Raw genomic sequence first — 15,826 nt, forward strand, 5'->3', positions numbered from 1 at the left:
CACTACTTTGCAGTCTGACTAAAAAGTTAACGACGTAATGCCTGTTAAAGCTTAGCAGAGAGCCTAGAGGCCAGAAAACACTCAGGAAAGGATAGAGATTATTGATGAGTAGTATTATACCCTCAACAGATTTATCTGGAAGAAATATGAAAAGCAAAGTCAAGGCCCCTCACCACCACGGTGGGGAGAAGACTTAGTGCAGGGTTATTACAATAGTCTAAAGTTAATGTGAGTCCGAATTAGGGTAGTAGTGGTGGGAATGGCAAGGAAGGGAATGGATTCAATAGTGGTAGAGAGGTTGAGTGACAGGATTTGGGAAACCATTTAACGTGTGAGAAATGGGGAATAAGAGAAAGGGGAAAATGATGCAAAGATGAAAACACTTGCATTTTGAGTCTGAGTAAAAGGGGATGGTGGTTCTATTTGGTTAGTGATTCTGGAACTTTTGTGTGCATGAGAATCTCCTGGAGGTCCTGTTCAAATACCAGTGGCTGGACCTGACCCCTTCTGGTTCAAAGAAGTTTCCAGGTGATACTGATGCTGCTGGTTCAGGGCCCATACTTTGAGGACCACTGCAGTGGAGAAATAGAAAACACAGGAGGCAGGGAGTGGTATGACTAGATGTGAGCCATGGCTCATCCTTCAAGTAGAGATGCTTAGTTCACTACCATCAAAATGCTTAGTTCACTACCATTGAAAACATCAGTTTGAGTCTGATTAGAGATAGTGGGTTTGGACATCACTGGTTTACACAGGCCCATGCAATGGTCAGAGACTGCCAGGTAAGAGATTAAAGAGCCAGTGAGCTACTGGTGGGTAGACAAGTTTTTATGAAGCCATCAGTGATGCTATAGGAAAGGCTTGAGCTTTTACCTGTTTGCCTCAGCCTTCTCTGTGTGTGGCTCTAAGCAAAGCTTTCATTAGTGTGTTTTAATGTAAACCTCTCTTCATTTTGATTTCCTAATAAAGGAGCTTTGTTGACAGTTACAGATAAGAGCCTGAGGTTTAGAATATAGATTTAGAGCATCTGGTAAGCTTTGCCATTCTCTCTGCTTCATTAAAACTGAAGGATAGATATCAAAGCTAAAACCTGGTATAATCCTGTGTCGTTTGATAGTAGGATAAAACAATAAAGATCTGAATGTTGATCATCTCCTATTTGAATGTTAACTAGTATAACAAAAAATCAGATTGGTGGTTATGTCTCATGTTTTTCTGTTATCTTAAAGAAGATCTAAATATAAAAAGCTGTGGGCATAGATTAGAGCAACTAATCCAGCAGTAGCATCCTAACAATCATTCCCTTCCTTTCTTCAGAGTGGTGTGAGGTCAGGAGTTTCCATTTGAAGGTTAACCCTTTGTGGCGACCGGCCCTTTGTAAATATTCAGCCTTGACAAAAGTAATTAAAATTTTGTTTTCCAGCGTGTAAGGTATATTTTTAATGTAGAACACAGGATAGTACCCCTTAGTTCAACCGTCCCAAAATACAATAAAAATGAGCTGAATTTTTATTTTTATTTATTTATTTTGGCTTGTGGGATCTTTGTTCCCCAACCGGGGATTGAACCCGCACCCTCAGCAGTGAGAGCTCGGAGTCCTAACCACTGGACCACCAGGGAATTCCCTGAGCTGAATTTTTAGTGTTGACTAAGTTGTGTTCTGCAAGACAATATTGTTTCTTGAGATGTTAATAGTTATTACTTGAAAAAGAAAAAGTGTGCTTAGTTTCAATAAATCAAAGAATTGCCAGGTTATACAAAGGTAAGCTGATATCCTACTGGTGGACGTCTGAAAACTTTTAATATGCTAGTGTCACTGTGAACCTCCAAGCTTTGGAATCTTCTGGGCAGCATTTTTCAAACCTGCTTGAAGGTTTAAAACCCCTATGGGACAGTGGGACACTGGTATCTGAGAACACAGTTTGATTGAGAAAAGCAATGTTTCTTCTTAACAAAAGGATCTGGTCAGTACAGAGGGGTTAAACATCATATACTTAGCATTTTTATAATAAATTATATATGGTTTTTAGTGACTACCAAGTAGACTTAATAAAGACTTGTCAATTATTAAGTAAACTGTGATAGAAGGTCAGGACATTTGATCACCTCTGCACTAGTGGATGGTTATTAAGGTTGAGAGTTCAGGGACCCTTTGAAAATATGACTGCTTTGGTTTTGGTATCAGCCTAGATTAGGGAATGGAATCTGGGATGCTTTGAGGATTTCTTACTAGCTCTTAAATATTCATTTTTAAAGTAGTTCTCTAGGCCTGACTCAAGAGCATCAAATATATGATCATGACCATAATTTACTCATCTTTTTAACATGCAAAAGAGAAAAAAATGCTATAGTATATCCTGATATTGGATATATACTGTGAAATTCTCTGCACCTTAAAAATCTAACATTATTGGGCTTCCCTGGTGGCGCAGTGGTTGAGGGTCCACCTGCTGATGCAGGGGACACGGGTTCGTGCCCCGGTCTGGGAAGATCCCACATGGCACAGAGCGGCTGGGCCCGTGAGCCATGGCCACTGAGCCTGCGCGTCCGGAGCCTGTGCTCCGCAAAGGGAGAGGCCACAAAAGTGAGAGACGTGTGTACCACAAAAAAAAAAAAATCTAACATTATTCAGTGATGAGTGATCTTTTAGTGATATAAAACTCTTTCACCATACTAAATTAGAAAGGTAAATTATTTATTATTGGAAGATTTTTAAGCAACAGTGATTGAAATAAAAATTATTTCTTACTTAAGCACTGATTGTATCAAATAATGACCTTGTCAGTTTACTTCTTTCAGTCTAACCAGTACTCAGTACTTTCCTGCTGAGATGTATAGACATGGAAAGGTATGTTGACCCCTGGTGTCCTGTACATGTACTGTGATGTGAATGGGTTTTTAATACACAGATGAACATCTTTAAAAATTATGTATTTTATTTTATATTAAGAAAATTATATAAAAGCATTAGAAACCAGGATTTCAATGATTTAATGCTAGGATGATACTGTCTTGTCTTAAAAAGGAGTCAATTTAAAGAGAAGCATTTACTAAAAGGTAATATAGGTCAAATGGGAAGGAAACAGAGATTGAGGAGTCCTGAGGTCAAGAAGATGTTTTCTGATGAGAAGATTTAAGCATTAAAACTGAGAGGAAACACTGACGATTCGGGAAAGAGAAGCAAGATCCTGGAAGAGGCAAGAGGGCATGGAGAGTCTGGCCTTAGACAGGAAGGGGACACTCCTCTACCAAGCCTGGAAGAGGACTGAGGATTAACATAAATGTGGGGACAGGAAGTTGAGGGTGTCATCGCTAATGGCCTGATAGGAATGCCTACTGCTGTTTCTTAATTGTCATCGTCATAGTGGTAGTAACTATTGTAGCCACTCCTGAATTACTGAATCAGTTAGAACAACCTGAAGTAAATAGATGCTAGTGATACAAGTGGGCAAATGTAGTTGGATGGCATGACCCCCAATGAGCTTTTGCACAAGTTTGGAAGAATAATTGTTTCTAGCATCTAAGGAAAGAGGGAACACAGTGTACTAATGTGAGAATGTAAGTGGACGAGACTTCCCTGGTGGTCCAGTGGTAAAGAATCCACCTTCCAATGCAGGGGATGCGAGTTTGATCCCTGGTCAGTAAACTAAGATTCCACATGCCACAGGGCAGCTAAGCCCACGTGCCACAACTACTGAGCTCACACACCTCAACTAGAGAGCCCGCGTGCCACAAACTACAGAGCCCACGCGCTCTGGAGCCCGCGCACCACAACTACAGAACCCACATGCCCTGGAGCCGTGTGCCACAACTAGAGAAGAGAAAACCCGCACACCACAACTAGAGAGAAGTCCGAGCACTGCAACAAAGAGACCGTGCCTCAATGAAAGATCCCGCATGCCCCAACGAAGATCCCTTATGTTGCAAGTAAGACCTGATACAGCCCAATAAATAAATAAATAAATAAATAAATCTTTTTAAAAAAAAAGAATGTAAGTGGGAATATGATTACAGATTCTACTGACAGGAGGACAGTGAGGAATATTATATACAACTTCATGCTAATAAGTAGAGGTAGTGAGGAACCAGGGGAAGGCCAGTTTCCTTCTCTGGAGCACCTCAGCTGTGATGTGTGAAGAATGCATAGTCTTCACCAGAGAGAGGTGAGAAGAAGCAGTATTTTCAGGAAAGAACTACATTTCAATTAAAGTCTGTAGGTGGAGAGTCTTCTTATTAACCCTGAGATGGAGAATATTCTGAGTAAAAGATGAAGAGTTTATAAACAGAGAATTTGCAAACTGCAACGAGGCTTCCATAGGGCACAGTTGGAAAGGGTCAGGAGATATGTCACTAGTGGCCATCAGGGAGGATTTAATGAAGGTGAGAGGGGCTAGGAGGCCACAAGAGGGTGAAGTATGCCCTGTTTTTAGTGCCAGCACCAGAGTCCTTGAAGCTGAGGTCTGGGATGGAGCGCTTCCTGCTTATTGAAGGAGATGGGAGTGGAAGGACCTAATGCTGAAAGCTTCCTGGGCTTCTGGAAGCCAGTGGCAGGAGACATGACTAGGTATACAGTATTATTTCTGTTTAAAAGAAACACTGAATCACCAGTTTAAGGTCTCATTTAGGACTGAGGTGCCTGGAGTTTAGGTAAGGGTAGAGGTTTCACTCCAAATGAGCAGCGGGGACAGGTGGGTATGAAGAAGACCCAACTAGAAGTCTCAGAAATGGAAAACGTTGCCACTGGAAAAAAGTGAAGAATAGATGAGATAAACCCTTTACAAGGCAAACAGAGAAATAGTGAATTGAAAGAAATACTGAGAAATTCTCAGAGAAATTAAGAGAAAATATGAAAAAGCTGTGGAGACTCCAATTTCTGGCATATTCAATACCCTAACCAGTCTCCCCACTGAAAGGAACTAGCTATGTATACTGAATAAAGTATTTAAATTGTCTTTTAAAAAGCAAGGCTGAGCTGCCAAGGAAGTAAAGTACTCACAGAAACAAAAACCAAAATGAAAGTGAGACTCCTAAGCTAAGTAAGCAGTAAACCTGGCTTCCACCTTGAAAGTATGTGTCAAACCTAGGTGATCTTGAGTATGCCATTCGATGTCAAATACCATGTGCCCTTTGAGGGCTGCCCAAGATGGGGAGTCTGATGGGATATCCCTTGCCCAAACATAAAACTTTACAGAGCTACAGCATTAGTACAAGGGTGTTGAGAAACCTGTCCCCCAGAAGAGGACAAGCTTGGGTGCTGGTAGTAGGGGGAAAGTATCCATCCCCCTGAGAGTTTATGATACCTGTGAGAGAGGGTACCTAAATGGCCAATAAACCTATGAAAAGATGTTGGTTAGCAAAGAAATACAAAATAAAATAAATGCAAGGTAGAACCCCATGCCTATCAGATTACAAAGAAAGAAAGGAAGGGAGGGAGGGAGAGAAGGAAGGAAAGAGGGAGGGAGGGAAGGAGGGGAAGGAGGGAGGAAGGAAGGAAGGAAATTTAAGCCCCAGAATGCAAATCGGTATCAGTGAAAATGTACAGAAACTGGAGCTCTCATACACTGCTGACTGGAATGTAAATTGGTACAACTACTTTGGAAGGTAATTTGATAATCGTTATCAGGTAAACTTGAAGATATGCATAGCCTTCAACCCAACAATTTCACGTCTACGTCTCTACTGGAGAGGTCTGGCACATGTGCACAAGATGATTTATACAGCAATGCTTATTTTGCAGTACACTTATAATTGCACAAAATTGGAAACAACCCAAGGGCTCATCTTTATGAGAACATATGAATATATTGTGCTGTAGTCGTACAATAGAATACTGTTGAGCAATGGAAATAAATGAACTAGATCTATGTGTACTGATACTGATAAATCTCAAAATCCTATTATAATAAAACCAATCTGCAGAGCACTGGGTGTAGTATACCATTGATGTAAATTGTATGAATATGCAAAACAATGCTATATATTATTTATGGATCTGTATATATGGAGTAGTAAGAATACAGAATATTCATGTGAATATTAAACACCACATTCAAGATAATGGTTTCTTCTGGAGAGGGAAGAAGAGAGAGAAATAAGATCCAGGAAGAAGAAACCAGGGGATTCCATTGTATCTGTAATATTTTATTACTCAAAAAACCTGAAGCAAATGTAGCAAAATAGTAAGATTTGCTAGAGCTGGATCAGCTTTGCCAAAGCTCATTGTATTATTGTTTATACTTTTTCAGTACATTTAAAGCATCTCACAGTATTGAAAAATTCGGAGTGAGAAAGAACTTCTATCATTATATAAAAGGAATCCAAAAGCAATACTGTCGCAGGTTGGGTTCCCACTGGAGTGGAGTTTTGCATGCAGAATGTTTATTATAGATCAGCACTTGTGGATGTGAAGGCAAGGAAAAGCAGGCTTGGGCAGGGGAGAGGTCCAAATACCACGCCAGGCAGTCAAGCCCATGGAAAGCTCTGAAGCAAATCTGGACCCGGCTTTTGTATTCTCATCTCAATCAGTGGCTGCATGCAGCCTGCCCAGAAGGGTACAACTTCCTTGGTCAAGGAGATTCTCTGCGTCTGAGGGCCCCCTGAAGGCACTGACCACTGGGGTATTGAGTCCTTCCTTGGGTCTCCTCGGGCCGTGCATTTCTGTCTACCATACAAGATCATGCAAGTGAATCTTTGTTTCCTTCTATTCCCTTGACTCTCAGAGAATATTTATCAATATACTTACCTGAGAGAGATGAGGTAAATATAAACAAAAGCTTCCAAACGCATGTGAACTGACTCCACTTTTATAGCATGTTAGTAGGCTTGGCTTTCTTTCTAAGCTTGATTATGGTCTTGTTTGACAGAATTTAAGAGGAAATTGTCATGTACTAATCATTGGCAAATGTTTTTAACATTATTTCCTTGCTCTTCTCAAAGGATCCCCCTATAATTTAGATGCCCAGTTTTGGATGCTGCAGTAAAGATCAGCCTTCACACACTATGTTTAGAGGATAAAATATTAAAATTTATAGATGGTGTCACAGCATAATCATCTTAATGAGTGTTATTTTGGAAATCATTAGATGTGTTTTTATATGACTGTGTAATACTGTCTTCCTTGTCAGTCAGTCTAAGAAGCCAGCAGAGACAGAATTGTCAAATATTTATATCCTACTCATTCATCTTGGTGCCAGTCACATGTGGGAGTTTTATTTATATTCTGTAGAAGTAATAATAATTTTATAATAAAGCATATATATATATATATTACTTGTAAATATCCACAGGTATTAGACAACCTTTACAGAGTCCATGCTTTATAGCTTCCTTAGAGTCTGCTTTGGGGGCTTTAATGATGTCATACTTGTGAGAAGTGTGGGCAAATAATGGGTAAAATGGTTTTGATAAAAGTAGCCAGTGATGTTCAATATTATGGGCTCCACAGCCAGAAGGGATACAGTGTAGATTTTACTCAGTTCATATGCGTGTTAAAGGAATTACCCAACTTCTAAAAAAATGTAGCTGCATCGTGGGTACAGAGGCTCTTCTAGCAACTTGACAACTGTAAATGGTTTCTAGCGGTATGTCAGAGTTTCTAGTTGCAAAAAAAAGGGACTGACATGGCTAATTATGCAGGGGGAAAAAAGTGCTTATTAGGTGCTTATTAGTGAATTCCCACGTTTGTTGCCAGGACTGGAGAACAAACCTTGAGACTAAACTCCCAGGAACAGTGTCCAAATCAAGTAAACACTGCCACTGCCACCAAGTATAAACATAGTTTGTGTGGAGGTCATTTCCATGTTAGAAACTTGACCTTGAGTCCTACTGCAGGGAGTACAGCAAGAAGGTGAAAGAAAAAAGAGAAAACGAGCTTCATATTTTCTGACGTCAGCGTCTTGCTTTCAGCATCCAAGTCACAGTCTGTCATCTCTCGGCAGAGCCAAAGTCGTCTGTCTCTGCTTCTAAGGGAAGGACTTACGGGACATTAAGTTCCAACTTGTGCCTTCAAGCAGGATATTTCCCAACCATTTCCTTGAAAGGATGCTCAAAAGGCCATAGGCAGCTACAAATATGATTTTTTAAATCCACTAAAATGTATTTTTTTTCTATGAATGGAAATTTTTTTAATGTTCTAATTTGAAACATGCCTCAATCCTACCCCGGTAACTTTTGGCTATCCCAAAATGAAGAAAACCCTCCAGCCCTCAATCCCTAGTAGCCACTGAACTGAGAACACAAAAGTTATGTGATGGCTTCGGGAATATTTTGAGATTCACAGATGGTCCTTTCCTGGCCCAGCTTGATCCAAGCAGCCAGTCTTCCAGGAAAAGATGTGTATAATAAGACAATTGAGTAAAATAATTGAAAGAATGGAAGCGTATCACAAAAACTATGATGCTGTTTAAGGACAAAGAAAGACTAAGTGTGAAGTAAACATAATACTATTTGTCCTTAAAATCAGTGATCTTAGCCTGGTACTGAATGTTGTGCAATTATTATCTATCTGGTCTTTTGTTGCCGAACATTTATCAAAAGCCTGTGGTCTAGGAATTGTTAAGCAGATGTAGGCAGTGTCCCACTTACCCATTATGATCCTATTGTACAGCATTATTGGGCCAACTATTATTCATTCAGGCACTGCCCTATACGCCCACACCAACTGGGCTCGTTAGAAAAGGACTCTCAATATCAGAAAGCAATAATGAGTTCACGGACTGTTTCTTAAGAATTATTCTAGGAATAGTTTGTAGAATTTGCACGGCCAATGCTGTCAAGTAACTGCACATTTGCCTGATTCCACAGGGAGTTAATACACTTTTCAATTAAATTGCTTTTTATTTTTGTTTGCATGGCAAATACACATTGTCATAAATAATATTATGTTGTCAATAATATTATTATTATAAACAAAACTAAGGTAGTTTATTTCTGATTAGCTCCTAGACTTAGGGTTCATCTGTCTGATATTTTGAACCAGGAGTCAGTGTCCAATTAAACCACTTACAGTTCAGCATTTGCTTTGAGTAGACTTGTAAGGAGTTAATATGGCAGAAGGGAGCTTGAGGTGTTACTGGAGATGTTATTTGTGGCTTAAAGCCTTTAGAGTATACTTGATTTGATTTATAGATATTTTATGGCATGGCCTGCTTTCTATTTATTAAAATCCTGTCAAGATAACGATGAGATAAGTACAAATAATGTTAAACCATTTCTCCTAGAATAGAATACTGGCCTTCATGATGCATCGTAGAATGCAGAATATAATTTCTTGACACAATCTTTCCAGCTTTTTAATACAATTTTAAATTCTATACTATGGCTCAGACTTTTTCATTATTTTTTCTCTTGTCCCTTCATGCAGTGACACATGAATGCATTTGTGACAATAGGAAAAAATGTATATTATAGATAAATATAGCAAGACTTTTTTGTGGGATTGTAATGATTTTTTTTCTTAGCAATGGAAAGGCTTTGTATCAAATATGGTCAAGTGATTCTCATCACAGGAATTTACTTCTTTTTTTTTTTTAATGCTGTGCTAACATACAGTATGAGGGATGGAAGAATTGGCTGTTGAGGATGAAGAGCCTATATTGGTTGGTGTGCCTCTAATGTAGGCACATCGAGTGAGGATTCTGCAAACCTTACTTTAATACATCACTGGAGCAAAAGTACTGTTTGAAGACCTCATTTAGAACCACCACCAACAACAACAAAAAAGGCCAAATAAAGGTCTACATGTTTTCAGTTTCAAACGAAGACACATATTCTAGTGCCTTTAAGTTTGTAAAAGCTACAAATTAGTAGGTTGTTTAGGCCCACAGTTCTATTCAAAACCCTAATCTTGTAAGGCCACACTGTAGTGTTACATTACGGGCATGTTCCTGTGTTTCCTGTGACGTACATGAATTCATGTATCTGCCTAAGCAAACCTGGTGCCTTATATGCCTTCTATTTCCTTGAATCACAGGAGCTTCAGTTTCAGCGACTAACCCGAGAACTGGAGGTGGAAAGGCAGATTGTTGCCAGTCAGCTAGAAAGATGTAGGCTTGGAGCAGAATCACCAAGCATCGCCAGCACCAGGTACAGGGCCGATGGCTCTATTTTCTTACATGCCTTCAAGTCACACCTTATTAAGTTGTCCTAGATGCAGCAAATGATGCTTTTAGTGTTGTCACTGTTAACTGGCCTTCCTGAAATTGATACCAAAAATGTCAATTTATTCTAATTTTGAGAAACCTCTTGTAATATTGATTATCTTTCAATCCTGTGCTTGAAGTGTTTTATACAGCACTGGTATGCCTCTCTAGAAAAAGCTACTATGCTACCTTTAGAAATCTGATTTCTTATATGTAGACAAAGTTAATGAATGTTTTCAACAATTAATTGCTAATTATTTGGCAAAGCTAATTGCTTGAAAACCTGATACTGATTTTTTTTAACTAACAAATATTTCTAAGTGATAACATTTATCTAGCTTTGAAAAACGCATTCAGTTTACATGGAGTTTTCTAGAACTCTGGAAAAGTACTATACGAAATAATTACTATATGAAATAATTGTGTATTCAAATATAGTAAATGCGAAGTAAGTCGGAAAGAGAAAAACAAATATCGTATATTAACGCATATATATGGAATCTAGAAAAATAGCATTAGATGATCTTATTTGCAAAGCAGAAATAGAGACACAAATGTAGAGAACAAATGTATGGATACCAAGGGGGGAAGAAGGGTGGGACGAATTGGGAGATTGGGATTGACCTATGTACAGTACTGATACTATGTATAAAATAGATAACTAATGAGAACCTACTGTATAGCACAGGGAACTCTACTTAGTGCACTGTGGTGACCTAAATGGGAAGGAAATCCAAAAAAGAGGGGATATATGTATATGTATAGCTGATTCATTTTGCTGTATGGTAGAAACTAATACAACATTGTAAAGCAACTATACACCAATAATAATTAATTTTTAAAAATATATAGTAAATGCAAAACCAGTATATTACTGGAAAAAAGCACATTTAATCACAAGTATTTTATATTTAAATAGCCTCTTATGTTATTTAAAATATCATTAGAATAAAAATTACTGCCACAACTCCAAATGGTGAAATCACTACTTATGCAATCTGTGTGTTTCTTTCTTAGTATTTACATATTCCAATAAAGCCTACCATAAAATACTTCTGTTGCTTGCATTTTTAAGCTTAGTTTGTTTAATCCTAAGTATGTGTGTGCCCATAGTAACTTGTCTTTCAGTTGTTTCTAACATCGTAATTGTTGTATTTCTCAGTATCTTCTATTATTCATAGCCAAAAAATCCTTCTTGGTGAATACAGTGCTGTCTGTAGTTTGTCTTTCCCAGCTGATTGCTATGAATTTAAAATTATTAGGCAGATAAAATTGTATTGTCATGAATTTTTTAATCTTTGACCCTTAACAGTTATGCACGTTAGTATGTTTAGTATGGCATAAAGCATGCAAATAAAATTAAGAAAATGTTCAAAACACAGATATCAAATTATGTGATCATTTTTAAGACATTCAGGCAGTTTTTAATAGGAAGAGAACTTATAAGCAAGGTGTAAAATTACAAATCAAAAATTTCTAACTCTAAATTTTACCCAGTTTTTTAAAAGGATATCTGTATGTTTAGCACCAAAAAGAGCAGTTCACAAGCTAAATAATGTGGTGTTATATATTTCCAGATTTTTTCAAATATTATTTTACACTATTAGAAAAATTAAATCAGTAAAGAATTCAGTTAAGGCGTTTATTCTGACAATTTTGCCAATTAAACGAACATAGAACTTTTCTCAGTAAACTCCTAGAGATACTTGATATGTCAATAATACAAGTCAATACCTAGAGGAAATGGCAAAAGAGAAAGGAAAATCCCCAGGTACTAGAAATAGAGAACCAAAAGCCAGAGCCACAAGCATTTGAGCTGCCAGTGCAGGAGGCCTGGGCACTGTCAAGCCCCCAACAAAGCACTGGAGTCTTAGGTTTAATACCCCTGCAGGGACCAAAGAGTGAGGCCTTATGTGCTCATGGTGGTAGACTTGAACTTGGGAGCACTGCATTAAGCCATGACCCTCAAAAGCTGCACCCTTGGACAACCCCAGGCTTGTACGGCTTGTGGGTCTGGAGCCCAAATGTAACTGTACGCATTGTTCAGGAATACCCAGCTGAGAAACTGACATCACCAAAGATGAGCTCACAATCAGATAATAGAAAACTCAAGTCAAAAAAACTCAAGAATGGGACTTCCCTGGTGGCGCAGTGGTTGAGAGTCCGCCTGCTGATGCAGGGGACACGGGTTCGTGCCCTGGTCCAGGAGGATCCCATGTGCCGCAGAGCGGCTGGGCCCGTGAGCCATGGCCGCTGAGCCTGTGCCTAGGCTCCGCAACGAGAGAGGCCACAGAGGTGAGAGGCCCGTGTACCGCAAAAAAAACAAAAAACAAAAAACTCACGGATGAGTAAGAATCAGCAAGCAGGAGAGCAGAATTTAAAACTTTAAGAACTTGATATCATTGGAGAAAATCTGACAGGTATGCACAGGAAGACAGGTACAAAGATGCTTATTGTAACATTATTTGCAAAAGTAAAAAATTTGAATCAGGATAGAAATGGGAAATAAACTGTGGATAAGTAAACTCAAGAGCCATTAAAACGAAATAACTACATGTATCAACGTGGACATCTTTGCAGAGCAGACTTTCGAGTGAAAACTACAAGTTGCAAAAGAATAGGTATAGGTTATCTTTATGAATATTTTAAAATATACATAATACTGAATTTAAATAGTGTTTGATTTTGTTTACTAATCAGTGCATCTCTAGTAGAAGTATAAAAAATATTTCGGGATGACACCACTTTAAGATAGTGGTACCTCTAGGGACGAAGGGGAGGAGGAAGCTATCAGGAATTCAGCTTTAGCCAAATCTGTAACATTTTATTTAAGACTGCCATCTGGAACAAACATAACAAAAAATATTAATATTGATATCTGTTAAACAAGGGGGGTGTTGATATATGCATGGCTGTTAGATTATTTTCTGTAGTAAATGTTTTAAAATATTAAATAATTTTAGGGTTATATAGTTTGCATTAGCTAAATCCATAGGTTCATTAAAAATCTGTTAGTAAAATACGTATTATGAGTAATACTTAGTGTCAGTGACTTAGGGCTTTGTGTCTGGATCTCAGTGCCCAGCTTGGCACCTGGCATGGCACTGGGGCTCAGTCAGACAATGTCGAGTGAGTGAGTGGGTCCTGCAGAAATGGAAACCGGGCTGACCAGAGAAAGAGGGAAAGTATGCACAGAAGTGTGTATGATCTCGCACTGCGGTACTAGAGTTCCAAGAGGCTTGGTAGTTTCTAGGATGTGTACTAAAAAGGACCTAGTGGCTTATGAGGTTTGAAGAGTAAAGCTGGCATTTGATTGTGGACAACTGGGAACCAGGTGATAATGAGTGTCACCTTCATTAAGTCTGTAAAGGAGACAGGTTGAAACACATTGCTGTAGTTGGAAGCAGTTGTCCTGATAGTGTAGGGTGTAGGTCAGAAAGAAGAGAGGCCAGGCAGCAAGACAGGAATCTATTATGGAATCTTAACGGTTATGAGTAAGGTGGGTTTCTTTATTTAGTGAACTCTGGTTGGAATGATAATTGATCCACTTTGATTGCCCTACTCCCATCTCATGTTGGATTCTCATGTATTCTTTTTTTTTTACATATATATAAATTTATTTATTTATTTATTGGCTGTGTTTGGTCTTCCTTGCTGCACGCAGGCTTTCTCTAGTTGCAGCGAGCGGGGGTTACTCTTCGTTGTGGTGCGTGGGCTTCTCATTGCGGTGGCTTCTCTTGTTGCAGAGCAACTAGGCATGCAGGCTTCAGTAGTTGTGGCTCACAGGCTCTAGAGCGCAGGCTCAGTAGTTGTGGTGCACGGGCTTAATTGCTCTGCGCATGTGGGATCTTCCCGGACCAGGGCTCGAACCCATGTCCCCTGCATTGGCAGGCGGGTTCTTAACTACTGCGCCACCAGGGAAGCCCTCTCATGTATTCTTGATGCCCCCAGCTAAGTGCTAACCCATTCGTACAGCCTTTACCACAGTTCTCCAGGAAAGTCATCTCTCTTCATCCGAACTCTCATAACTGTTCCTCTGTGCCTGTATTAGCCTCCTATGAGGTGCTAAAGCTCACCACAGCCCTGGCACAGTGCCTGGGGCTCAGCAGGCAGGCACCCTGCTAAGTGTTCATTGAATAAATCATGAAACTTAAGCCCAGTGTGATTTAAGTTCCTCAGGAAAGGATGCTTTACCATTAGGTCACCTACTTGGCATTCACTCTTTCTCATATCTGCCTTCTTCACACGTTTCAGTGTGCTTTTCGGTGGACCTTAAGAAGGACTCTGCTCTGTGACCACCAGGTTTACACACTGGCAAGAGCCCATTAGAAAACAGTGTTAATGAAGGGAGCATAGGTTTTTATTGTGTCACTTGAGAGATCCCCTCTGTGCCTGTCAGTCCCCACCATCAGTCTCAGAACCAGAATCTAAAGATACAAAAAATAGCTCTCAGACCCCAGCCCTCTTTCCCATCAGCCATTTCTGACTTGCTGAAGGAAAATTATAAGTGCCATCACTGCTTCCAGCCAGGAAACTTCCTTTGGATTCAGGTCCTTCTTACATGGTAGTAAGTTTAGTCAGCAAGATGGGGGATTTGAAAACTGGTTATCTTTCATATTGTTTGATTTAGATCCTATGTCAGAGTTGGTAAGGTGATCTGTAAGATTTTATTTTTCCTAGTCCAGATATGATCTCAAAGGGTAAAGAAAAGCATACTTTGATTTACTTTTTCAGTTGTCCAAAGTTCTTGCCATGTTGGCCTCACCCTGTGAAGAAGGAGTAGACAGTGGCATGAGGTCCTATTTAATTAATGACTCTAATATTGTACTAAATAATATACTATAGAGCCCTCTCCCGAATGGCTCTAAAGCCCAGCATTTAGGTTTCCTCACACTTGCAGTACCAAAGATAAATTTTTAACCCTGCCATGACGTGTTCCCATTTTACAGTATGGAAACTGGGCCTCTGCATGTATTTATTTAGGAAGTGTCCTAAAAAGTGAGCTACACAGCTGCCTTTGGCAGTTCCTTTGCAATATGCCTTGCTGAGAACGTTTAAAAAATCTTAATGATTAAAATGATTGCTAGGTTTTCTTTTTTTAACATCTTTATTGGAGTATAATTGCTTTACAATGGTGTATTAGTTTCTGCTTTGTAACAAAGTGAATCAGCTATACATATACATATATCCCCATATCTCCTTCCTCTTGTGTCTCCCTCCCACTATCCCTATCCCACCCCTCTAGGTGGTCACAAAGCACCAAGCTGATCTCCGTGTGCTGTGTGACTGCTTCCCACTAGCTATTTTACATTTGGTAGTGTATATATGTCCATGCCACTCTCTTACTTCGTCCCAGCTTACCATTCCCCCTCCCCGTATCCTCAAGTCCATTTTCTACTTCTGTGTCTTTATTCCTGTTCCAACAGTGCAAGAGGGTTCCCTTTTCTCCACACCCTCTCCAGCATGTATTGTCTGTAGATATTTTGATGATGGCCATTCTGACCAGTGTGAGGTGATATTCATTGTAGTTTTGATTTGCATTTCTCTAATGATTAGTGATGTTGAGCAATTCCCCCTCCCCGTATCCTCAAGTCCATTTTCTACTTCTGTGTCTTTATTCCTGTTCTTCCCCTAGGTTCTTCAGAACCATTTTTTTTCTTTTTAGATTCCATATATATGTGTTAGCA

At 39.3% G+C, this 15,826-nt stretch overlaps 1 protein-coding gene across 16 annotated transcripts in view; it reads left to right on the forward strand.

Moving 5' to 3' along the window:
• PKP4 (plakophilin 4) overlaps positions 1-15,826 on the forward strand; it is a 252,688-nt gene that overhangs the window by 120,424 nt on the left and 116,438 nt on the right. For all 16 annotated transcript variants that reach the window (XM_055087993.1, XM_055087964.1, XM_055087995.1 and 13 more), the window contains one exon: positions 9,971-10,083. In XM_055087993.1, the coding sequence (XP_054943968.1) occupies positions 9,971-10,083 (113 nt within the window). The remainder of the gene's footprint in view (positions 1-9,970; positions 10,084-15,826) is intronic.

This window comes from Physeter macrocephalus, chromosome 2, assembly GCF_002837175.3.
Source record: "Physeter macrocephalus isolate SW-GA chromosome 2, ASM283717v5, whole genome shotgun sequence".
Classification (NCBI taxonomy): domain Eukaryota; kingdom Metazoa; phylum Chordata; class Mammalia; order Artiodactyla; family Physeteridae; genus Physeter; species Physeter macrocephalus.